Raw genomic sequence first — 27,721 nt, 5'->3', positions numbered from 1 at the left:
AAATACAAGGACTGAGCACAAGACCCAGGAAAGCCAGCAATAAAGTAAAAGAAAACAAAACAAAATAGAAGCATATTCACATAAGCAATGCTAAATACTGAAATTCTTTTGAAAATCCTTTTTAGTTTTGCATGTGCTATACACATGAATGTGCAGAAGCAGGTGTAGAGATGATACGTATTTATGTGTACATGTATGGAGAAGCCAGGAGACAACCTCAAAGCCATCCACTTTGTGTACATGGGGATGTATGTGTATGCATGGATGAGTGTGTGTGTGTGTGTGTGTGTGTGTGTGTGCGCGCGCGTGTGTGTTTGAAAGTAGGTTCATATAGGCCACAATTTGCTGTCAGATATCTCCCTCTGTTGCTGTCTCTCTTGTTTTCTGAGGTAGGATCTAATCCTGGGTCTTTCTGATTCAACAAGACAAACTGGCCATCCAACTTCAAGGATACACTTATCACGACCTTCCTAATGCTAAGCTCTTCTCTAGAGTTGTGTGGGCAAGTGCTACAACCTCAGCTTTTTACATAGATGCTGAGGAATGCAGGTGCCTCATGCTTGCAGACTAAGAACTTTACCCATAGGCAATCTACAAAGCTCCTACTACTTTTTTTTTTTTTTTGAAATAGAGTTTCTCAGTGATCTGGAACTAGCCAACTAGGCAGTGCTATCTGGTCAGAGAGCCCTCAAGAATCTGCCTTTCTCTGTGTCCCCAGGTACACATCACCGGCCTGGGGTTTGCAGTTGGATTCTAGGGTTCAAATCCGGCTGCTAGTACTTGTGAGGCAAGCACTTTATTGAGTAATAGCCTGAGACTCCCCAGAGACTCTTAAGTTGTGAAATAAAATAAATGATAAATTTACATTACCACAGAAATAGAGATGGAAGCAACTATGAGACTGATATTATCACACAATATTTCAAACTGGTTTTGGAAAGCACAGAACTGAGAGCCACACGGCGGCACACTGTGCTGTTTTATACCAGCTCCTGCTTTCTTCTACTCTGCACTAAAGCAAAGTCTGCTGCACACTGGGGCACTGTACAGAGAAGTTAATAGGGGTTTGTAGTTTCTCACAGCTTGTAAAACCACAGTGCCGATAAAACAATTTATTTTCCTAATAGAAAAAGAAAGTTATCCCCCCTTCTCTCTCTGAGGACACAGAACACCTAAAGTTTAATCTATGCTAGTATCATGAATGACACAGACCAAAACTACAACATTTGCTTGTCCTGGTATCTGTTTCCTGTCACTGATGAAAAGTCCCCAGTCTGACATTTGGTGCTAAATGTGCCTCAGAGGGAGCTGGGTCTGGCACACAGTACTTAGACTGTAGGTATGCATTGACGAATGAGTCACCCTTATAATTATTCTAACATTTTTCCTTTTTAAAAGTGGGTTTCTTGTTTTTAAAAAAAATGACTATAGATAAAATCCTAACAGCCCAGGGAACCTATATCATAATTTCTAATTTTTTTCTCTTTGTTTTACTTTTGTTTTTATTTTTGAGACAATGTTTATCCATGTAGCCCTGGCTGTCATGGAACTCACTCTGTAGACCAGGTGAACTCACAAAGATCTGATTGCCTTTGCTTCCCAAGGGCTGAGATTAAAGGCATGCGCCACCACCATTTGGCTAGTTTCTAATTCTTATCCAAAGAAAATATAACAGGAAAATATACATTTCAAGATATTAGTGTGATAATAGGGGAACACGAAATTTAATTTTTGGGTGCTTATATTGAGTGTATTTGTCAGAGTTATCAGATTAAAAAAAACAGGGTGCATCTGGTCAGTAGCAGACCCCAGGATAAGAACATTAAGCTGTGTTTTCAAATACCATCTGTCATTTTTTGTGTGATTCACAGTAACTTTCTTACAGCACTGTAGCTAGGCGTAAGTTCTGCCACTCCAAACCCAAGTTCCAGGATCTGTTCTAGGGGACCTGGCCCTTTACATGACACTATGTACCTTAATATTTTAATGCTTACTGTATGAAGTTCACAGTTTAGAGCCTGTTGAGCGTGTCTTAGATTCTGAATTCAGAACCGGAGTGAACTTGGTGCGTTTGCGTGAGATGTTGTAACACCATGACTCGTTCCTCAGTGGCACTGTCATTGCTGGTTGTAAAGGATGGGTGGACCAGGCTGCCACACTAATCTACGGCATGAACATTGCTTCTCCACAGCTTCAGCATGCAGATCAATTTCTTACTCAGAACCACCTAGTGTCATTATGAATAGATGACCTGTATCTTTAATATGAATTAATTTATGTATTTTTATTTAGTATTCAGCTATCATCAAACTGTGGCCAAAGAAAAAAAATTTAAGAGTCTATTTAATTACTTTAAAATTCAAGTAGATTTCATATTTAGGTATATGTGAATATATGTAGACATATCTTTATATTCACACATTATTCTAAAGAGTTATTAGATAAAAATTTTACTCCTAGTATTATTGGGTTGGTAATGTGAAGAAGAATTGAGGAAAAAGGACAGAAGTGGTAAGATTGTACAATAATTCAAAAGTGTGTTATTAATGGTACGAATAACTCAAAAAAGTGAAATAGATCAGGACTTTCATTTATTCTAGAGTACTGTGCAGGGGGATCTGGAAAAGGGTAAAGTGCAATAGACACATAGATTATTTCATGTTTCTTAACAGAACATTTAATGTCCTCTAATGATGAAGTAAAAGGCCCAGGCGTGGTGGCACACACCTTTAATCCCAGCACTTGGGAGGCGAAGGCAAGCAGATTGCTGTGAGTTCAAGGCCAGCCTGGTCTACAAAGTGAGTCCAGGACAGCAAGGCTACACAGAGAAACCTTGTCTCAAAAAAAAAAAAAGTACATCGAAGTTATCAGCTGCAGAAATGGAGAAAGTAGGCACAGAATATTGTTTGCTGATTTAAGTAATAACTATTTGCTAACTAATTAATCCATGAATATTCTAAAACAATACATATGCAGTATTTTTTAAAAATCTCCCATGCTCTTCTAAGGAAAATGCACTTGTTTTTCAGAGCAAGTGTAGTTCTTATTATGCCTCAGTTTGGAAAGTTTAACCTTCTGAATTAATTATTATGCCACTTATCTATGTGCAATTAGAATGAGCCATACATTTCATGTGGCTAACATGAAGCTAGATTAAAAGACATCATATAAATAGAACTGGTTTGAACAATGCATGTTTCAGGAAAGTATTTTTATAAAATGCGAGCTAAAATGGTAACATGGTTAAATATATGTTATTTGTAGGTTGGGTTATAGACTTAAATAATAAATGTTGAAAAGAACAACTTCTGACAATTCTGTATGCAGTATTTTCCTAGCTTTAATGCCCTTTATATTTCAAGAACTAAAAACACAAGCGTCTAAGCTTGGCCTCAGCATAGAACAAAAATCCAAAGTCGTTATTTTTATTGATCATAACCGTGTTTGCAGTGTTTAAGTTTTCATGCCCAATTAGATAACTCTAAAATTCGGTGACATGAAGTTTGTGCTTGAATGTGACGCGCCGATATTCTGATTCATCCTGAGAAGTTTCTAGAGCGTTTAGTGGAGAGCGTAGGGCACCTTCTCTATTAATTTCAATGCTGTGCCTCGTCTTTTGCCTCTGTTTTATGTGAATGGCTTCATGAAGTAGAAGTTGTCAAGAAGTTGGACGATGTAGTGCCTGCAATTAAAAACTGCCTTGCTGTCGCTGGACATGTTGTTCATGTTAGCGACCCATGGGTCTCCCAAAGTCAGTCTTTAACATTCCAGAATTTTTACTGTGCATCTGTTGCTGGCGTCTTGCCTCCCACCCACACAGGCTCAGGCTAACTAAGTGGGGTTTCTGCTGGTGCACTGAGTGCGTCAGGATGAAGTCATACTATGAGAAGGTGGCTGGCTTACTAGTGGGGCTGCAAAAAATAGCTTTGCAAGGAGTTTGTGTGCACATTTGTTAAAGAAAACAGAACGTGGGTGTGGAATCTGAGAAGTAATTTCTAGATGGTATTTCTTACGTGTCTTCTTTTTCTTTTGTGTGTGTGTGTGTTATGTGTTCCAGATGGGCTTTATACAACTCAATGAGGACTTCATATTCATTGAGCCATTCAATGATACAGTGGCCATAGTAGGTCACCCACACCGTTTATACAGGCAGAAAAGGTCCACAGAGGAAAAAGTCAGAGAGAAGTCAGCTCTTCACAGCCACCATTGTGGTGTCATTTCAGGTAACCCTCCCTGAGAAAATTTAACTCAATGTATACAACCCAGTGAATTCTTTGCAACATTGTCTCTGCCTTTCCGCATACCTCTTCTTTGGTGTGCACTCACCCTCTCCTCTGTCTCCTGATTTATTATGAAAATGAAAGCCCATTTGCTTAATAGCAATTAGATAGCTCCATGCTGGGCTTACTGTTTTGTGTTTTTATGGAGGACTGCGTTTTAATATCAAAAGACAGAATTCAAAAGCTCTTCGGAGATCAGCTCTTCAGTGACATGACCTTCTCTGCCATGTTCTTGAATTTAAGTGTTAATGTAGTTAATGTACAGAATATCTATTCTAAAATGGTATTTGAGGCTAGGTTTATGAAGTGTGAGAGTAAGTAATATTTGTAGACCCTAGCTCTCTACGGGCATTTTCTCTGTTTTAGAGGGAAATATGATATGCATTTTGTAGGGTGTATTTATTTAAAATTTAAAAAAAAATTCTGCTTCTTTTGTGAAAACTCATATTGTACATGAAATAGCTTCAGTGGTTTGATGAGACCGTGTATCTGATCCACTATACCAGATAAGATCATGCTATGTAACACTAGGGCTCTTCCCTATTTTAGGCCCTGTTAATGCAGACGAGGTATAGAGCAGAACACATGTCACAGCATTATGAACAAAAGAAGAACACATTTAGCATTTGTAACTAAAAGCAATAACGGTAACTTGGCGGTAGTGTGTCTAAGAAGATTGCTCTGTGTAAGTTATCCTGAGATGCTGCACTGTACAACTGTTCATCCTGATGAGGTCCAGCCTTTATTTACCCCCCATGTTCATTAAGGGCACACACAGGCTTTGAGTGCCACTGTTCACTGAGATACAAATTCTAATAAGCCCTTGATTTTAATAGGTTAATAAAGCATAAGCGCATGATTCATACTTGGCAAACATTATTCACAATGTTTCTGATATTCATTACATAGTACATATAATATGCATAATATATTGACCTATTTGGATAAAAGACTTGTAGGCAAGGACAGAAAGCTGTCAGCAATCAGATGATTGGTTGGGCTTACCTATATTGGGGTGCTCTGTGTTTGGAAAATATTTTAAATTTCACCACATATGAAGTGCATCTATTTTCTTTCACTCATGTATTCACTGTTGCATTTTACTTTGAACTTTGAGCCAACACATTAACACAATAACATGACTTAGTTTTAGATGATGTTTGGATAATGTTGCAATATTCTTACAAAATAGAAATTTAAATTTTACTTCAGCTTGGTCTTTGTGTGACTCCTCTCCTGCATGTGAATGTCATAGGTGGATTATGTGCCCTGTACTGGTTACATTAGTCATTTTTTTCACAGTCAATTTCCTACTCTTAGGATGACATTTTGTCTTAATTTTTAACTTGGTTTTTATGAGAATTTTACATGTGAATACTCTGATAATTTTTGCATCTCTCTCTCTTTTCTTTCAACTTTTCCAATGCCCCCTCTCAACTTCATGACCTAGTCTTCCTTTATTATTAATTCATACACATATGTGCACACATACACATATTTATATAGACACTAGGCATGTATAAATAGAACATGCATTTAGTACATTTAGAATTTCTCATAGGTATGTATTTTAAGACCTTCCACTGGGATTGAATAACACATCAGGGGTTTAATCCATGGAGAATACTGATTCTGTCTCTTAGAGGAAGCCATTAATTGAATGTACCTCTTCATCTAGGGATGACACTATGTGAGATTCCCCCCCGCCCCCATGTATGCTGGCATATCAACTGTGATATCATTATGCAGGTCTCATTTAATATGTTATATTATTGAGATTTAATTCATGGATACAACATCCTTTATATATACATGTATATATATATGCAAATAAATATGTATGTACATACATACATATATATGTGCATAGTCATGCTTACATAAACACATTTGTATAGTATCATATATACATATATATATACACATTGTGTTTACATATGATACTACATATAATACTACATTATAGTAGGCATTCTGGTCCTCTGGCTCTTACATCCTTTTTCTCACTTGGTTGTAATGTACCCTAAGCCATAGGCATAGGGGTTGTGTTATGGACACATTAGTTATTGTTGGGCATCACATGGGCAGTTGGCTTCTGTATTTTGAGGACTTCTGGCTTTCTGTAACCATTGCCATCCGCTGCAAAAAGGAGCTTCTTTGATGAAAGTGAGAGCTCCTCTTATCTGTGGGCATAAGGATCATTCAGAATGCAGAGGGAAGTGTGCTCGCTTTGGAAAGCGATAATCATAGGTTCCCCTCAAGATTCTGTGGCCCATCAGCCATCAGTAGTTGACTTGCATCGTCCTAGGAATGAGCTCTGTGCTATTGAGTGTCCCTTACATTCGTTTAGACAGCTGTAAGTTATTGTTGTCGTAGATGCCACATCTGGGTCAGGTTGTTGATTGGCTTTCCATTTTGGCCCTTTGCATATTAAAATATAATACAAAGGAGAAAAAGATAGAAGAGTTTAATGTCAAAGACATCAGTTTTGAGACTCATCCTTAATCACTCACCGAGTAGTAACCAGTGAATTTTATAGTTTTAAATCTATCTTCTGTGTTGACATTGTAAAAACAGCCAGCTAGCTCACAATGTTGAAGAGCTAACTTGACAAAAAATTCCTCTTTCCAAGAGGTGAATAGTATATTGTTTTACAGATGAGTTAATCAAAACTTATATCAGATAGTGCCAAGTGTTAGGAAACTCTCACTTCGTAAGTTTCCTTAAAGCAGGGGAACTGGACAACAGGAATGCTGTCACAGCTTAAACAGCGAACACTAAGGTCAGGGGTCAGGCTGCCTGTGTTCGCACCACCAGGCTATACTTCCGGAAGTGTGTGACCTTGGGAAACTTATCTCTCTAAAAGTCCATTTACAAGCATGCAAATTGGGAACAGGATACCTGAACCTCAAAGCTCATCTTAGAATTAAATGTGGTTACATGGGAAAATGGAAAACGTATGCGCAGTTCTTTTTTTTTTTTTTTTTTTTTTCAGTGTTAATGGGGCAAGAACGTTTTGGGCAGAAGAAGCAAAACATAGGAAAGTGTAAAAGCTTGAGAGCACATCAGCCAAGGGGGCTGAAGCCAGATGTCTTTACTTGGTAATACACAGCCCGGGAGAAGGAGCTGTGCACTGCAGCATGATGACGCTCGTGTGCCCTGCAAGTGACACCATCAATTTACTTATCTATTTTTATGTGGATTCGTGTGTTGCTTGCATGTTTTTCTGTGTCGGGGTTGCCAGATCCCCTGGAACTGGAGTTGCAGACAATTGTGAGCTGCCGTGTGAGTGCTGGGAATCGAACTTGGGCCTTTTGGAAGAGCAGCCACTGCTCATAACTGTTGAGCCATCTCCCCAGCCCTACACCATTGATTTATAACGTTTAGCATTGGAGAGTAGACTCACTAACATGCGTGGGGCTCTGTAAGGTAACTTGGACATTTATGGCATTGAGAACCAAAGTCTGAGCTGAGAGTTGACTCAACCAGGACAGGATTGAAGAAATTCCTATACTCCACCCACCAGGACTTTGAAGACTGCCAGTGTGGGCACGTGCCAACGGAGACACACACTGGGTATTTTTCTACATAGAATCAATTTTCTTCTTTCACGGGGTGTGTGCAGCAGCAGGAGCCCCTGTGCATATAGCTGCATGCATAGGGACAGAAGAAAGTGATCTGAAGATTTAAGAAACAAGGGATGAGCTAAGCAGAGTCACAGACAGTGGCAACATCAAACGAACCAGTATAATCAAAGGATTGCTTCTATGTGCATGGCTTTCACACATACAATGGCTAGGTTGTATGGGAGAGTCTCCCATGAACTTGATATTATTAAGAAACATAGAATGGAGGCTGGAGAGATGGCTCAGTGGTTAAGAGCACTGCCTGCTCTTCCAAAGGTCCTGAGTTCAATTCCCAGCAACCACATGGTGGTTCACAACCATCTACAAAGAAATCTGGTGCCCTCTCCTGGCCTTCAGGTGTATAAGCAGGCAGAACACTGTATACATAATAAATAAACACGTCTTTAAAAAAAAAAAAAGAACCATAGAATATTCCAGGTAGTCTTATTTAAATGTAGCCTGCAAAAAAGAACAGAAGAGGCTTGCATATTGGCTCTCACTGCCTGAGGCAGTACATGATCGGCCAGTCAGCCCAGGGAGGAAACCTTTGCTTATGCTCAGCCCCCAATTCTTGTTCCATTCTCTCTGGTTCTCTTGCTGCCCTGTCTCCTTTGAGCATCCTCTGCTTTCCCTGCTGGTGTGTACACGTTCCCAGGCTGCCATATCTGCTTTGTATCTGCAATGTCACTTCCTCTATGAGGGTGATCGAGATCAAACTGCTGGGTTTGACTTCACATTGGATTGTTCCAAATTCAGTCTCCGTTTCAGCTTTGGCCCTGGACTTCCAGATGTATACCAGCTTCTGCTTCTATGTTTGTTTTAAGAAACCTGAAGCTGAAACTATCATACAAGAGAACATTTTATTCATGGTTAAAGATTAGGTTCATTGTTATAGTCTTATTTTAACTTTTTATATAAAATGGTATAGGAATCCTTTATATATTATAATAGGCCAACACCCTTTGGCTTCTTTGTGCTTTAAATTTAGTTTTAACACTAATTACATGTTTTTTTTCTATAGCTATGATTTATTTATTGTCAATTCTAGAAATGTCTTGGAAGCCCTTAAATAATTGTTTTTTTTTTTAAAATAACTGAATTATAGTAATTCTGAACATTTTGTTTTAGGGTTAAGAAGAAAAGCACTATTTTAATGCCTTTTATGATTATAGGCTTAGGAGAGAAATAAAAAAAAATAGGTAGAAAATGTTATCCAAGGCTGAGTGACTTCCCTTTATAGTTGGTAATATGGATGTCTACTTTGAAAAGCGAGTCAAAGCCAGAGCCATAGCACATAGCTTCGTAACAGTGAGGGGTCCTGGCCTGATGGAAAGCGTGACCCTGGGGGGTCAGTGTGAGAAGAGAGGGATGGGCCAGCTCTTCTGTTTACTCAAACTGGCAAAGCTTTAAAATACTACATGAAAGTGCGTTGTCTTAGGACAAGCTAGAAGGCTTGGTTTAATGTAGAGAGAACTTGTTAAAAGACAAATTGGCTAATGACAAGCCATGGAAACAAGTCTTTTTTATACACTGGTAATTCCTAAATTTTGGCAAGTTGTATGTGAGAGAAACACTCTGTCTTCCTGTGGAGAACATTGTGTGGTGATGCGTACAGACAACCAAGAGAGCAGAACGTGTCATAGACATGGGGTTTGTAATGAGTAGCTCACAAGAGGGACTTTTTTTTTTTATGACAGTAAGCGACCCCTGTAATAGTTTCAGGGAGGCTCTAAATTGCTGTAGTAAATAATAGTGGTTCAAATGACATAACAGTCTGTTATCTCCAACATGGTGTACAGTTCAGATGTTTGCAGAGAGCCAGGGGAAAATGTTCAGTATGATCAGAGACATCATCCAGTGCCACCGCATTCTTTTCCCACTCCTGTTTCTCCTGCCTTCTCCCCGTGTCATCCTCTGTAATGTGCACCTGAGCTCACTACAGTTCCTCCGGATTCTACATCACTGAGATAGAACCGAGAGAAAGAAGGACGAGGAAGTTTGCTTTAAAGATGATCTAAGAATCATCTACAGCAGTTCTCTTCCTCCTCTGCCCTTGAACATTTAGCTGGATCCCCACACAGCTGAACATTAGGCTGAATGACACTTCCGGTTGGACCATCACACACCGGCCAACAGATAGAGTGATGGTGTTGCCGGGGAAGAGAGCAGACACCTAACTACAATTGTCTTTGCTACAGCAACTTCCCTAGAACCAATGAAAGGGGAACAGCAAACAAAAAATGTGCATGTTCAAAGAGATGCACTGCTTTTCAGTTAATTTATGTTTCCATAGTCATCGCTGTAGTGAACGAGTGTTCCACAGCATGTGAAGTTTCCTTTCAAGGCTAGCAGCGGTAAAATATAAGCACACACACCGCTTCTCATGACCCGTTTATTAGGTATCGGCTCTGTCAAGATCAGTCACATACGTCATCAGTAAGCTTGAAAGAATGTTCCCAGCCCATACTTGCTGTAAGGTAGTTTGGAATCTATAATTATATGTGTAACTTACACGAGAGCCGGAAAAAGCACACAGTTAATTTTTATGTGTCCTAGACTTGAAAGTTTCAGCTGGTATTCCTGGCCTTCGTTTGGAACTTTGAAATTGGTTCCTAGCGCTGCTCTGATTGCATAGGATCTAGTCTTATCATCTGATTGTGGTCCCCGCCCCTGCTTTTGTTCCTGCCACTTCGCATAGCCTTCTTAGACGTTGCCCTGTTTGCTTGCAGAACATAGCGAGCATTTGCTTTCGTTTTCATAATACTTGCGTAGTAACTGACTTTAGGTGACATTCGAATAAAACTCATTTTGTTACGTAGATATTTAAATTTCTATTATTACAAGAAAAAACCTAATTATGCCGTTAGCTTAAGGCAGAGAGGACAATAGCTATTGTCTTGTCATCCGTTTCGTCTTAGATCTAGAGAAGGTGATGATGGAGAGGAGCAGGGAGTTCAAATAATCCAAGATATAAAAGAATCCCGAACATGTGCAAGTTGTCGGAGTAGAGTAGGTGGTTAGTAAGATGGACGCCGGAAACAAGCTGAAGTCAAGGCACCTCGTCACTTTGGAACATTCTTTTCACCCTGTCCATGGCATGGTTTTATAAAAAGAAGTGGTTAGTGTTCCTCGGTCACACTTATAAAGGTATCATGTTTTCAGTTGCCACTTTAATGCAGGAGCATTTGAGGAATGTTATCACCTTCAGGTGACTTTTATACACACATGGCGGCAGGTGGAGACCAAGCATTGCATCTCATTCATTAAGATTTAGTAATCAGAGCACTTACCTGCATTGTGCTTCTCACCAGCACACCTTTCATTTGTAATCACAGTTAAAAAAAACATTTTTAAATTTTTTGTTGTTATTTTGCTTCATTATTTTAAATAGTTTTGTTTATTATATTTTATGTGGACTCAGAGTTTCACTGATGTGATTTTTATGTGCATGATTAATCAATAACTCCAAGAAGAATATTGTATTAAAGTTCACTTTACAGGTGGGGAAAGTGAGGAGGGTTGGGAGACAAAAGTACCTTAGTACAGCATATCTGGTATTCCAGAGCACTCTTCCATGGCCCCCTGAGATTCCGTCCTGTAGGACTTGATGTTTTCTCTCATATGTGATCACTGTACTAGACACGTTGAGACAATCATTTCTCTGTGGCAGATAAAGGAAGACCGAGGTCTAAAAAACCAGCAGAAAGCAGAAGAGAAAAACGGTATTCCTACAAATTACCTCAGGAGTACAACATCGAGACGGTGGTGGTTGCAGACCCAGCAATGGTTTCCTACCACGGGGCAGATGCAGCCAGGCGGTTCATTCTGACCATCTTAAATATGGTAGGTGAACCTTACGATGCGTGAGATGTTTTCAAGAAAACTCTTAAGTAGAGTTGAATGTCAAGAAGTTCTGGTTTGTAGTGCTGGGCATTGAATGTAGCGCCTCAGGTCCCCTAAAGGTTATGCCTTTTGTCTTTATTTTCTGTATTTGTAAGCCAATGCTGATATTACTAGTAATACTGTAGTATTGGTACCTGCGCACGGAGCTACTGAAAATGATAGAAAATAATTTATAGGGTAGAATAAAAAAATGAGGTTTTGTCAATCCACTCAACAAAAGCCATATGTAGAATTTTAAGTACTACATGTGATTCCAGTTAATGAGCAGAACCTAGTATCTATTAGAAAAAAATCTAAACGGGCTGAGACCCAGGAACCTAATATGATGGCCGACTGCTAGATGCAGAAAAGTGTTGGTGTCTAATGCAGGGGCAGGGGTGGGGGAGGGGGAAGGAGGGATATCACCACAGTAATCCTTGGACGTATTGTACTGGGCAAACATCCTTTGAGGAAGTATAAGAAAATGCTAACAAAGAGTTTTTTTTTTTTTTTACAGAAAACAGAACTAAAAACTGACAGTAGTTTTTGCTCTCCCTTGCCCTTCCCCATCCCCCAGCGGACAGTTTGTCCTACTTCAGTCTGTCTGTCCTTCATCTGCATTCTAAGACTCTACTAACCTTGGCGTGAGCCAGGCTGACAGTCCAACTTTGGTCTGATCCCTGTAAAACACAAGCTTTGCTGCATTCGTCATACATTTCATGCTGCATATTAAATGCATTTTAAGTTGAACAGAAACGTAAAAATTAAGAAGCCACGTTAAACAAAAAGTTTTGTTGCCTACCTGTTTCTAAAAGAAGGCTTTTCTACTAAGTTGAAGTTTTCTCTGTGTTTGGTCTTGAACAAGAGTTATCATGTTTCCATTTCGTTTAGGAGTTCTAATTTTTATTTGCTTCTAGGTTTTTAACCTTTTCCAGCACAAGAGTCTGGGCGTGCAGGTCAGCCTTCGTGTGATAAAGCTTATTCTGCTCCATGAAACGCCAGTAAGAATGTCCTGAGTTTTTTTTATTCAATTAAGTGGGTGAGAAGCTGTGTTCAGGAACTTTTTAAGTAAAGAGAATTTTAGGGAATTTTTTTATTAACTTAAAATCCAAAAATATCCACTGAATCACTTAAAGTATACATAAAACTGGCCTTTGGTTTGGGTTAATCCCTCAATTTTATTTGAAAAATGGAATGTTCTTAGTTTCCAAGGATCCTAACAACAAACTCTAACTTTCCAAAATGTAGTTTTAAGTTTTTTTTTAAAACGACAGCTTCATTCTATTATTTAAACATATGTGTTGAAGGTATTTTCTTATCTGCATCGCAACTGAATGGAGTGCAGTCTATGACATCATTCTGGCTAATTAAAAAGTACTGATTAAACACCACTTCAGAAAAATTCAAAAAAAGTTGCAGAATAACCCATTTTTCCAACCTAAAAGATGAGATATTTAAATGTTGCAGTATGCCTCTTTGATTTTCATGGTGAGTCTGTATAGACTGTTATTATTACACCACAAATTTTAGGTTTGTTTGTTTAATGTTATGTTTTGTTTCAGCAGGATAAATTAATACTTAATTGCCCTCCGTGTACTAATGAATGCCACATTCAGCCAGTCGGAATTAGTAATTTGGGAAGTTGCCTTGGGATTAATGAGTTGATTAATTAATTAGGTATATCTGAGAATAACCGGTCTGGAAAATGAAAGCGACCTCTTTTGTAGGCAGATCTGTATATTGGGCACCATGGGGAGAAAATGCTGGAGAGCTTTTGTCAGTGGCAGCACGAAGAATTTGGGAGGAAGAACGATGTGCATCTGGAGATGTCGACGAGCTGGGGAGAAGAGGTTGCTTCGGTGGATGCTGCCATTCTTATCACAAGGTAGTGTTCCCAGAGCCAGTGAAGTCCCCTTCTCAATCCTGCATCTCTGCTGCGAATTCCAAGATTCCTTGGCATAATGATCTTTGGCTTCTCCGTCCATTTATCATTGATTTCTCAGAAGCATAATGTTGGATAGATGCTTTGCTGACAAAACATTGGTTAGTTATTTTCATTTATATTGCTCACAACCACTGTTATCAAAGATATACCCACTGATAGTTTCTTAAAACTAAGGAGAATTTTGGTAGAAGTTGAGTAAGTGCTACGAGCCAATCCTATATGATTTTTAGCCATCACCGTACAAAGTGACTCCCTAAGTAGAATTCAGTAACTTGTCATTTTTCTGGGTCCTCTGAGAAAAGATTTCCTGATGTGTCTGTGGCCAATTAACTGTCAGTTGCAAAGTGAACGCGCTTAGCACAAGTACTTGTAATGTGAGAGGTAGGACAGCTCCATAGCTTTGAAAGCATAAAACAGTCCACCACAATACGTACTGTGTCTGTTCTGCATAGTTTGACTTCTCAGCAAAAGCTAACAAAAGAATGGACAGAAATCCACTGTGTGCCGGTGATTTCATTTTAGACTAAAAATTTGTGTCATCTCAGTGACAGCACCATGACTTGTCTGAAATAAACCCATGGGGCTAATGATAGTTTCTTATCAGTTGTATTCAACAATTCTTAATAAGCCTTTTGAAAAGAAAGACTGCGTGAAAGAACACGTGTGGTCTTCTACTTCGAAGCAGCTGGGCGCACGTAATCTGCACTTGGACTTCCGTGCTGAGCAGCCGCAGAACTGGAAAGCTTAGGTGCCAAGAGTTTGAGGTCATTGGAGTATAATCCCTAAAAGAAGGAAAAATGTACCGGTGAAGCCCCACAGCCACTACAACTAGTAAAATAGCTAGAATCTTAGTGTTTCACTGGGGTGTTGCTGCGAATGCCAGAGCCCAGAGCCCTATGCATGAAAAGGTGCCAAGAGGCATGTGTGTTCCTATAGACTGAGACTGTCCCCAGTTTCCCAGAGTCTTGTTGCTATGGAGTCCAGATTTTTTAAAAAGACGAGGCTAATTGAGTGGAGTCTGGCTGGCTGCACGCGGGAGGCAGTTTTGTGATACCTTTTCATAGCTTTTAGTATGCATCTAAGAACACAGCATGGAAACCCAGAAGGACCTGTTCTGACTCAGCGTGATCTCCCATGTTTAGTGGGGACTGAGTTCCCCCCCTCATCCACAGGAGGCTTGGGAATCCTCCCAGACCTTTGGTAGATCCTCCCTGGGTGGCTTGGGAGACGAAAGCAAAAGGCAAACAGAGCTCCCCAAGAGCTTTCTTTTCTGCGATTTGCCTTGGTCACGGTGTCACTTTGAAGCATTGGAACAGTGACTAAGACATGTGCATTTCTTTAAGCAACATGGAGAGAAAATCTCTATAACAATGAAAGACGTAAGTTTACCCCTTGAGAGTAAGCTATCTGGAAATAGACTTATACAACTCCGAACAACAAATTTTAATAAACTCACCAACATAACTCAACAATAAGAAGAAAATCTATTTCCTCAAGGGACCCTTTAGAACTATGTTACTGAAAAAATGAGTGACAAGATCCCTTAAAAACTCACGTAATGCTTATTAATATAGGACTGTAGGTTGACTCATGAAAGGTACAACTGTAGATGCTTCAGTGTAGAACAGAGAAGAAAATCTTCCTGAAGAGGTGGAGGACAATGTCTTCTTAAATACAAAATAACACTAATTAGAACAAAACAAGAAGCTTGTTGCTTTGTTATTCATCTTCCTGTTACTGTGACAAATACATGGTACACTTGGTAGGGCTAGAAAGTTGTGAGGTGAATATGACTAAAATGCATCACACACAATTCTCAAAGAACTAGTAAAAATAGAAAAATAAAAACTATGCTAAAAACTTAAATTAACCCCTTCAATCTATATGTTTGGTTTTACATTGAGCATTCATATATCAGTACCCTAGATCAAATTTTATATATTTAGTAACAAAAATATAAGCATTTATTACTGAAAAACTTTTCTGAACATTTGTGATAATAACAAATATAAGTGTTGATAAGTGAATGGATCTATTTTTATTTATCCATTTGATTAAAAACTTATCAAACCCATTAGTAAGTTTAAGATAATAAAGTAGCATTTGTAAAATCACTGATTTCACCTTCTTCATCACATTTCTTTAATCATTCTTATTTCATATCTGTTTTCATTAGCAATTGAATCTACATTGTTTTTAAATGAACACTTCCAGTAGACTCTAATATTTTTCTGAGTTCAGTTGCTTCTATTTTAAAAATAGTTTTCATTATGAGAATTTCCACATTTTATCATGAATCAAAGCATGTAACCCCCTTGCTTTAATGAGGAACTTTCTTGTGTTAGGATCAACATCTGGGTTTTTGTTTAACCCTTTACGTTTGTCCTGTGTCCCGTGACTACAGTGGCTGTCCTATCCATGCAGGCTTCTTCATCTTCCCAATACAACATGAAATTTATTGGTTTTTTTTAATTACCTCCCTCCTGGAAAATTTTATATTAAATTAATGTCATTTTAATGAGCAGATGCATAAGTGTTGGCACATGTATTAGAAACAGAATATTCCCTCCATTATTAAAGAAGTTCCCTGGGCTCTTTTGCAGTTTTCTGTGCATACAGAACAGGCAGCATTTGCATGCATTAATTTGCCCAGGTCTACAACCTCATATAAAGAGAATTATCCTTCTGACTTTGTAATTAATTGTACATTTTTATTTATTAGAATGTCTTTGACATCTGCTCTATGTTATTGGACATACTAATAGTTTGATGCTACTATATTTGAGTTTTTAAAATGTTGGGTGGTTTTTCTTTTCTTTTTTATTATGTTGCAAATGACAAGCCTTATAGACGAATAGAATTTAGGGAATAATCCAGTCTAATATGAATTATTTAGTAATTCTGTAAATAAGTCTTCTTAGACATAAAATATAGACCAGAAGAGTCTTCTTCTTCATTATTTCATGTTAATCATGTATTTTGCATTTTTCTTCAACATGAAGTTGATAGAAATGTGATAAGAAAATAATATGGTTTGGAATGAATAATATCTAGGAAAAGGAATATTAAAATTATATACAGAAAGCATTTCAAGAGAAATATTTTAAGTTGGAAGCTAGGTTAAAATTGCAAGGGAAAGCATATGATGACAAGATACGTATTTGATAGAAAGTGAATTGGATTTCAGAGGTCACAACATTTTAACCTCATCTAGCTCAGTTATAAAGAAGATATAACTCGTAAGCCTAATGTTATGTTTGATCAATAGCAAGTACATAATTAAAACAGGTGCTAGTATTTTACTACTATTGATTCCTAAAGAGTAGAGAAAAGATTATACAGGGCAAAGATGTAAGCAAGTAAGGCTGTAGCATGTGTTATGCCTGCATTTGGACATTTGGACATTTGACCTTTGGATGCCCTCTGTTCTTCTGCAGTTATCCATCTCCCGTAATCCAGTGATTACTTATGTCTGGAAGCATAACATGGTCTCCTGGCGTGGTAGTGTGTACCAGGAGTCCTGACTACTGTGATGCTGAAGGGAAAGAGTCTCCTGAGCTCAGAAGTTGGAGTTCAGCCTGAGCTCCATAGGGAGACCTCTTCTCAAAAGCAGACAACAAACTTCCCACATCACAGAAGGGTGACTACTGGAAATTACAGTCAAATTCAGGATGGGTGAGCTTCAGGGATTCATTTTCTTAAAAAAAATAAAAAATAAAAGCAATTACCCAATTCCTTATACCTAAAGGAATAAGTCCTGTTATCTTCTTATCAATAAACAGTTTCTAGGTCGTTTACCTATGATAAGAGGAAAGAGCAGTGTAGCACACCTTTATGTGGGCTGTGGGTGTTGCTCAGCAGGTAAAGTGCGTGCTTAGCATGAGTGGGTTCCCATGGGCTTCCTCTTCACCTGGCTGGTTGGCTTCTTTGAGAACTATTATTGGCATTAAATCCTGGAAGAATGGAGTTCCATTCAGAAACTCCTTTCTTACACTTATGTTGTTTAGGCCACTGTGTTTATGTCTAGCAGTTTCAGTATTTCAGGTGTCACATGGTGGTTTGTGATCGATCCACTTGGATTTAACTCTTGTACAGAATTAAAGATGTGGGTCTGGATGGACTCAAAAGCAGATTTTTACTTTTACTCTTCAAAGGAGGGAGGAAGAAGGAAAGAATGAGAGGGATAGAGTGAACACTTCTAGATCCTGTGAAGTCATTTTCCTAATCATACTAAACTAGGTAAAGACACAACAGCAACAAAAACTATAGTTCAATATCCCTGATAAATATAGGTTCAACCCCTTCAATGAGTAAACATTTCTTATCATTACTGCTCTTTCTTGCTTTCCCTAGCCATAAATATGAGAGCTCTTAATAAAACAGAACAAAATAGCACTATATTCATCATACTTTCAACAGACATAGAATATTATAATTAAAAACTACCGGCTCAGTGATGTGCATAGGAAATAAAACACAGAGTGAGGTTTACAATTTATTACTATTTTATACTTCACATTTTTCTTAAAACTTTATTAAAAAACAAACTTTATTCCAAGCCTTTTTTTGTTCTTATACATTCCTCTAGGAAAGGTTTTAGAATAGTTTCATCAGATAATGCATAGTTTTGTGTTGAAATTTTAAAACAACTTTTAATTAAAACTATATTCTCACAATTTTATAAATGAACCCTCATAGCAAAGTTGAAGAAATATTTTTCTATGTTAACAAATAACATTCATTTTACAACTCTTATGCCCCTTTCTTACCAAAAGCTAACATATGTCATACATATATTATGCACACATTTCTTTGTTTCTTTCACCTTCTATATATCTTTAAAGTATTTTCATGGCATACATTGTATCAGGCACAGTAAGCCCGGACCCCTTGATGTCTTCTGTTCCTAACTCATAGAACCCATAAACTTGTCACTTTATATACCACAAGGAGCCTTGCATATTTCTTAAAGAAAGAAGATTTGTGTTTACACACTGAGTTTGCTTGCAAAACTGTGGGTAGCCTTTCCAAGTCAAATGCTGAATTTAATCGTATATGCAAGGTTCCTTGTGGTATATAAAGTGACAAGTTCGTGGGACTAGAAGATGTTAGACTGTTGACTTTGAAGACGGCCAAAGAGGCCAAGTAGAGAATGCATCCAGTGTCAGAAGCTGGAAAAGGCAGCCTCCGGGATCTTTATCTATGACACCATACATGTGCCCATACTCAATCAGAGTAGTACTTTAAAGTACTTGTTCTGTCAGTGGTGTACACAAATAAACTGTCCCTTGGGACATACTGACTCTTCTCCCTCACCCACCTGTGAGGTGAGGCAAATGTGGAGGATTCAAACCTCTGCTGCCAATGAAAAACTAAGGAGAAAGTTTTAATCCTGATTGACCTCAACCCATCTGGTCAGAAACATCCATGTGAGTGCTCTGTGTAATCTGGAGAAGCATGTTACTTACTAAATAGTGTAAAATGATGATGATCAGGCCTTAAATTTGTAAGGAAGCTGTGGGGAAAAAAATGAGAAAATTTAACTGTCAGGAATCCTGTGCTCTTACCCATGTGTGTCAGCTTAATTTAAAACCGAATTACGTTTCTGCTGGGTGCTCATCTTAGCCAATTGCTAAATGTTGTGCATTATGTGGACGCAGTACTGGGAAGACACTGTAGCTCATGGATTACATTTGATTTCAGATAAAATGCATAATGTTCTTATAAACTTGGACATATCTGAGGCAATATGTTTGTTAAATTGTTCTGTGTGATACAATAAAGCAAATAGTTTAAAGCTGACCTAGTGCAGTAGGCTCATGGTAACAAAGAGTGCTTCTCCCATCTGTCAACTCTACACTTTCTTAGCAAATTGTCATATTTCTCTTGAGTGTAATAGAGAAAGCCTAAGTATTTGCCTCTTGAAAATATTTTTATTTAAATTTTGATTTTCATAATAAATTTTGCCTTTTGCATTTTTAAAATTATTCTGGCTTATCTGTAATCCTTCTGAAAATGAATTTCAAATGAGTGCCATTGGCAAGTAAGATAGAAAATTTAATAAAACATAGATGCCAAAAGTATCTTGATTTAATAAAAATCACAGGATCATTTCTGAATGAATCATTTATAGGTATATCCCAGGGCACTGTAAAACTTTACAGTGAGATTTATTCTCAGATGCATCTTCATTCCTGGAAATTAAAGATTATTTTTTTTAATATATGTCAGAACATAGACAGGATTTATTGACCTTTCTCAGTTTAGACTCAACGTATCATTTCCATAAACTCACATAATGAAATTCTCTGAGGCTAACTTCATGAACACCAAGTCCACATGAGCCAAAAATGAGGTTTTGAATCTGTATGAACACATGTCTAAGCTGCAAACGATCCTATATCCTCAACCTCACACACGTGAGAGATCATGAAACTAGTAATATATTACTTTGGCCATCTGGACAAACATATCTGACCAGTGAAGACTAAGAATCTCAGAGTCATGTGAGGTTAAGTTCTTCAGGCAACTCACCCTTCGGCTGTAATGGAGACGCTTCCAGTAATACTGGGAAGAGGATGACCTTGCAGGTTCTACATAAAAAGCAGACGTTAATCATTTCTTTGTTTTGCTAAGTGAACAGAAATAGGCTGTGTGAAGGCTCTGAGTAACGTTGACAATAAACAATGCATTTGTCAGAGTTTTATAATGCTTACTTACAGATAAAGTCCCTTGGTTTGCATAATGTAAATCAAATAGTTACATTGCAACCTCATGCACCAAGATATGATGTACTATATATCTAGAAAAAAAAAGCACATAAAACTTTTCCTTCTACTTTGGCATATACTTTACATTCAGTGATTCTGGCCCTGAGGTGATCGTGTTTTATGTGATTCTTTAATTTTGCTGTATTGTCATAGAATTCAGTTGTGCCTGTTTGGTGTGTTGAATTCTCTGTTTGTTACCAAGATAATTTTAAAAAATAGAACTATCTGTAATTTAATACAAAAGCATCTTAGGCTTCTTGCTCATTGATTCCATTACAGAGGTGAATGTGCCTCACATTTTCAGTGACGCTAGAGAATCTTGCTTCATTTTATAATCATGGCATCTTAGATCCAGATAAAAGTGTGTCATTTCATTGGAACGTACAGGTCCTCTCTTAACTGAAGCACCGGAAAATGTTTCTTGACTAGTAGGTGACTACACCTTGATTTTTAAGCAGTGCTCAAGCATGGACACCTTGCCCCTGTGAAAAGCCGATATCTGTGACTCTCTGTGTTGAGTGGTTTGTCACTTACTTACTGTGTCTATAGCAACAATCCTTTCCTAAAGCCTTCCACCTGCAGTCCATCGTACCCTGGATGCACTTTGCTCTGTGGAAATAAATTTGCATCCATGATTGGAATTAGTTTGAGATGAGGATACCGACTCTGCCTAGGTTGACCCCCAGGAGAAGCAGTTCTCGGGTGGTTACGGTGCTTGCACAGGGCCTACAGTCATTGAAGAACCAGGCCTGAGGAAAGACACTGAAGAGGAGCATGGTGGTAATTTCCCCCTTCGATGTTAGATAGTAGTCATGAACTGCCTGTTGTTACTGTAGGCTACATGATACCCTGCAGCAAAAACAGACAAAACAACAACAAGGAAAAGAGTTTCAATTTGAGACACTAATGTGGACATTTGAAAGATTTGATCTATGTCTATTCATGTTACAAAATATAATAAAATAGTGCATATATAACTTTTCTCTGCATATTGGCATTTGTTGTTAAACAAATCTATCATTTTATGTTATTCAATTTCTATGTGGCAGGCTGTAGATTGAGTTAATTCTGTTTAATTTTGTGAATAGCTAGCTGACTAGATGATAAGAATGCCCTATTTTAGAACATTTGTAAAGTGAATTTAAAATATAAGAAGCATCTTATATGTACACTGGTTTGCCCTAAGCAAGCAAGCAAACAAACAAACAAACAAAAACCTGTGGAGGATCAATGCAACTTTAGGAGGAAATGCTGCCCTGAAGGAGTTTGTTCTTGTGAATTTTAAATACTTCCTTTGAAGTACTTTGCACATCCTGTTTCATGATTTACTTAGGTCCATGCAGAGGAACGCTTTCAAGGCTATGTAAAGTAGACAGTACAAATGAAAGGATTACAGATGACTGTAACTCATGGATATCTAGACCTTTCATAAAAGTGTATGTGTGTGTGGTCAAAGCTCTGCCAACTGCCACAGGCCACCAAGAAAGGATCACTCTGTATCGTCTATGACTGTAGGCCAGGAACAAAATATCTCCCTAAACAATCACTCTGTGGATTTGCATTTAAGATTTAATTACTTGGCAAAAATATTTTCATAACTGCCCTCTTTCAATGTATATCATACAAAAGCAACTCAATTAAAGAAGCAGTGATCAAGTTTATAATTAATTCCAAAGTGAACAATTGGATCATCTTTGATTATGAGAACCCATTGTAACAATAATGAGTAATACATTAAAAATAATGACAACTATAAAATAATCATGCTTACAAGATTAAAAGTTTTAAAAAGTCAGATATTTAACAGTGAAATACTTGGAAAACAGAATGTTTTGAATACTGAAAACAATACTATAAAAATGTGGTGTTTATGCTTAGAAATCTCCAGTTGTTAGTTGCTGATCTGATTAGATACAGATGAAGAGACCACTAATGAGATGGATGGTAAAATCTGAGAACTTCTATTTTTTTAAGGTAAAGTCTTGTTCAATTAAGAGCTAGAATTACAGAAAGCTGTCAAGACTATGCTGAGATGACAAAGGATTAATTAACATAAGCCCCAGGATGTTCCACGGAAACAGAGAAGAATGACTGTCAGAGAGAATATTATAATTTTTTTCTTCTTTCCATGGATCTTAAAAATTGAAAATTAACCCAAATATCACAGGAGATAAATAAAAATAGTACCAGCTCCTCAACCCATCTAGTTACGTCTGAAGAATTACCCAAAGGAAAATAAAAGTCAAAACTAACCAGAAGCCAAATGTGTGAAACAGGAGCAAAAATATGCTGGTAGATACTACTAACGTTTATGAGTGCGAGAATAAAATGATATCTGATCTTCTAGCTTCTATGAGTCACTAGTGCCAACCTGAAACTCTCTCCTCAAAGCCAGGCATGTGACACACACCTTTAATCCCAGCACACTGGACGCAGAGGCAGATGGATCTTTGTGAGTTTGAGGCCTGCAAGGGCTACATAGTGAGACCATGTCTCAAAACAATGCCCACAAAAGTTCTATAATAAAAATAGTCAGCTTTGTAATTTGGGTAAATAGAAGACGTTGAAAACAAAGGAAACAAAACCAGGGCCTGTGTACTGTTATGAATATAGTTTACTTTGTTATACTTAGGAAGAATGATGTAATTGCCTAGTTTAAAAAAAAAAAAAAAGGAAAGCTGTGATTGATAAACCCTTAAACAGATGGAAAACTTGCTGAGAAAGCATTGATGGTTTGAAAAGGTCCCTATTTTAAGATCCTATAAACAAAGATGGATGCTGGGGAAGCAACTGAGCTGGACAGATATGTGCTGTATAGTCTGCTCCCAAGAATGAGGACAAATCCAGTGTAAAGATGTACACGTGTGATGCCATCACTGTGGAGATAGAGAGTGCTCCTTAGCGCCCTGTGGCCAGCCAGTGTAGCCCACATGGTGAGGACCCAGGCAGACCAATTAAACCTGTCCCTGAATAAATAAATGGGAGAGTGATCAATAAACAACAACACAGGAGATTGATCTTTGATCTCCACATGCCTGCCCATACATGCATGTTCATCCATATACACAGAAATACACCAGCACACATAAATAGAATTGCCCATGTTACAAACATCCTTCCCACAGAAATAAATGAATAGATTGATGATAGCTATTATCCAAGCCAAGATAGAGCTGCTATTCTATTTAAAAAAAATAGAATAGCCTACACTTGGTGGCTGAACTAAGAAGTCGTTGCAAGTTTGAGGTATGCGTGATCTGCATGGCAAGCACTACTAGGCAACCCAGAGCTACATAACAAGACTTTACCTAAAAAAGAAAACAAAACAAATGTTAACAAAAAAAGCAATGAAAAACAGGAAAAGGTAAGGAAGATACTGAATTAAAAGCATTGTGCCTTTTCTTTTCTGTTTCATTTGTTTTAGGACAAGACTAAAAATAATATTTTATCATTTCAGCTATGTCTCAGCAGAGTAATATCATTAAGAGCCGAGGCTGTCCTCTCCAGACAATGCATCTACTATCAGTGACCTTGTGGATGTGGCTATGTTAGGCATGTTGAGGGCAAGGACCATCCTGAACTCTCTGCGGGGGTCATAGTAACCACAGGGCATGAAGGAACTTCTAGAGGGCACACTGTACTGTGGGACATGATGATTTTAGCCTAGAATATAACTCATTTCAGATTTCTGAACTGAGTAAGCACAAACCTTTGTATTATTTTCAGCTTCTGAGTTGTGTAAATTACTACAGCAGTGATAGGAAGCCAGTATATCCTTGACAATGCCATTGTGAATCATGTGTTAAACATACATTGCTGTAGAGGCGGCTTCTCCAGAGGAACCAAATTCAGTTCTTTGCACCCATGTTGGGTGGCTTACAACTACCTATAATTTCATTACCAGAGGATATGACACCTGCTTCTGGTCTCTGTGGGCACCAGTATACACATACAAGGAAAAGTAACAATAATTAAAACGCACACACAAACAAATTAATATTATTTTGGAACACTAGAGAAAAGTTTAAAAAAGGGTTAACAAGGAACAAAATTGATCAAAGAAATGAGTGAAAACAGCATCATAAATAAGATAGTAAGTCCAATTAAACCAATAAAAGCATATGTTATCTATAAATTAAATCACTTATAAGAATATTACATAGGTTTCTCTACATGCCTAACCATGTTCTATTTGAAAGAGACTCAGAAAAATGAAAGTTGAATCTGACACAAAGGGAAAGTTTCCTAACATACACATTAATGTTTAAAACCCTAGGGATGTTTTCATTTGTTTTTGTCAACTTAATACAAAATACAAGTCCCTGGGAGGAGGGAACTCCAGTTGAGGAAATGCCTTCATCTGAGTGACCTATAGGTGTGTGTGCGTGTGTGTGTGTGTGTGTGTGTGTGTGTGTGTGTGTGTGTGTGCGTGTGCGTGTGTGTGCGTGTGTGTGCGTGTGTGTGCGTGTGTACGTGCGTGCGTGCGTGCGGTGTCTGTGTGTGTGTGTGTGTGTGTGTGTGTGTGTGTGTGTGTTGGAGAGCAGTACACTGTGTGTGGTCCTACCATTGAACAGTGGTCCTTAGAGATACAAGGAAGGATCTGAACATAAGCTTGGAAACAATCCAGTAAGCACCATTCCTTCATCTCTTTTTCTTTGCTCCCGGAGTTCTTGCCTTCATTTTCTTTAATGATGGACGGTGCTTGGGACAAGGGAGCCAAATAAAGCCTTTTCTCCCACAAGATGCTTTTGGTCAGTGTTTGATCATAGCAACAGGAAAGCAAAGTAGAACAACAGAGAAATATAATCTTTATCCAAAAATAAAGCCAATAATTCTAAATAGATAAAATTCATAAAAACTGAGAGGGTTTAATAATTCAATAATTTAGCTTTGAAGTGAACAAAACAAAAATTAATAGACACTCACACGGAAACATAAAAATCTTATAACTTTAATGGAATTTTAACATTTCCTCTTTATTAGTAAATGCAAAAACATCCCCCAAAGTTATTTATTTTATTTATTAAGCAATTCTATCTCATAACATGTAATAGGTTAATGTGGTTAACATGTATAGAAATCTGTTTGAAAAAATAATTCATTTAAATATACAATGGAATTTATGAGACCACATATAGCTGCCAAATTGTAATGGTTTTTCGGTTGTTTGATCAAGATGCAAACTGAAAGCCATGGTTGTTGATATAAACATCATTGATGAGTAGCAGCAGTCCTGTGCTGTGTCTTTCTGATGGTTAATATTTGAATGTTTTTCTTTATCAGCATATATTAATTGTACAAAGAAGTAATATTGTAAAAATTTCCATATATGCAATACCGAACTTTGACCATATTTATCCTTTTTTACTGTATTCTAAACATGCCCTCACTTTTCTCCTTAGTTATACACTAAATGTGTTGTTTTATTATGTTTTTCTTTTGTTTTAAAGATTTTTAATTAAAAAAATAAGTTTTAATTCTAATTAAACATTTTGATCATATTTTCCTTTCCTTCAACTTCTTACAGAGCCTTCTCACTTTCCTCCCATTTAACTTTGTGTTCTTGCTCTGTCTGTCTGTCTCTGTCTCTGTCTCCCCCATTCCCCCCCTTTAAAAAACCCCAAAGCATAGAACTAATCACCAGGGTATAAGACAAAGAGATGCCAAGTGAAGCACGGAGTTCTCTTTGGTAAACTAATTTCTTATAAAAGTTGTTTGTTTGTCTATGCGTCTTTCTGTCTGTCTGCTGTGTGTGGATGAACTACTGTGCACTGGAGGCCAGAAGCTGGTATTCTTCGATCTGGAACTGGAATTCCATGTGATGATTGAGAATCACCATGTGATGTTCAGAATTGAGCCCAGATGCTCCGCAAGAGCCAAGGGAGCTCTTAATCACTGACTCATCTCTCCGAGACACGGATGCATTAAGTTTCCTTAAAGTTTATTTTCTATTTTAAAATGGGATTCAGATTCTGTAGTTGGTAGCGGCCTTTAAACAAAGCTAATAATTTCTGATCACACAGACACACAGAGAGTAAACAAAGCTAATTTCTGTTCAGGCACAGAAAGAGGGGGTGGCAGGGAGAAGAAGAGAGAGCTGGATATTCAGGAATAGGGAATAGACTGTGTCTGTTTCGAGAGTAAATTTATCTAAAACTTAAATGCAAAAAATGAGATATTACTCATATGCTCATATGAGATACAAGAATAGCAGCAACAGAAAGAATCTGTTAAAATATCAATAATTGCCATATGCCTACCATTGTTTTAACAACTTACGTGGGAGACTCATCTAACCTGTACGGCCAACGTATATTTTAAATGATTTGTGCATACAGCACAATAAACATATAGGCAATGTTCCCCCGTGCTTTAAACGAGGTGCCTAAGATACAGTTAAGCAATTGTCTCATGGCTCATCACTAGCGACAGACAGATAAATCACAACTGTTTCATATAGCGTATCTCCTAAGCCAAACTCTGATTATGTTCTCTAAATTGTGGTCTGTGGAACCATAAATACATGGGAACAAGAGTGAGTATTGTTAAGGAATGATCTCTCTCACACAAGTCTGAAATAAAGATCAGAACATGAGCTATAATCCCTAGAGCCAATTTATGTAAAATACTAATGTCTTCATGTTCCTTTAAAAGTGCATTTCAGTCTTTGAAAATGCTTGCCACTCTTGGAAAGGAAACTATAAATAGCTTTAAATTATGTTTCTTACCTCTAAGTTCCCAACCTGAAATTATCTTGTTAAATGCAGTGTTAAAATAGTTTACCACGTAAACTATTTTTAGCAACACAATTTTTTTGCAGAAAAAATGAAAACAAAGCATGGTTTTATTTCTAAAATAGTGTCTACTAAACAGCATATCTCAGATTTGTTATTAAATCCTGATTAATCATCTTTTCAGACTTACTCCTTAATCTTGTTCTGAGTTATATTAAATTTGAGGCATGGGTGATGTGGCTCATGTGACTGTGGATATAAGTCTCACGGTGACTGGTGATGCTCGGAAAGAATCTATCCTTACTCTGATTTTCTCCTTTCCTTTCCAGGAAAGATTTCTGTGTCCACAAAGATGAGCCATGTGATACTGTGGGTGAGTATCTTAGGAAAAACATTTAGTTCGAGGAGCACTGGAAAACTTAAATGCATCAGTTGCTTGAATATAATAAATTATTGAGGGTGCTGACTTTGAAGGAGTAGTTTT

At 37.7% G+C, this 27,721-nt stretch overlaps 1 protein-coding gene across 1 annotated transcript in view; it reads left to right on the top strand.

The window, feature by feature from the left end:
- The window catches only part of ADAMTS19 (ADAM metallopeptidase with thrombospondin type 1 motif 19), a 197,219-nt gene that overhangs the window by 43,008 nt on the left and 126,490 nt on the right, over positions 1–27,721 (top strand). Inside the window, exons 3-7 of the mRNA XM_084780852.1 lie at positions 4,058–4,223; positions 11,577–11,749; positions 12,706–12,789; positions 13,516–13,673; positions 27,567–27,610. Of these exons, the coding sequence (XP_084636978.1) occupies positions 4,058–4,223; positions 11,577–11,749; positions 12,706–12,789; positions 13,516–13,673; positions 27,567–27,610 (625 nt within the window). The remainder of the gene's footprint in view (positions 1–4,057; positions 4,224–11,576; positions 11,750–12,705; positions 12,790–13,515; positions 13,674–27,566; positions 27,611–27,721) is intronic.

This window comes from Acomys minous (assembly GCF_964271855.1).
Source record: "Acomys minous genome assembly, chromosome: 4".
Lineage (NCBI taxonomy): Eukaryota > Metazoa > Chordata > Mammalia > Rodentia > Muridae > Acomys > Acomys minous.
The sequence above is the reverse complement of the archived record's forward strand: the minus strand, read 5'-3'. Positions and strand labels throughout refer to the sequence as shown.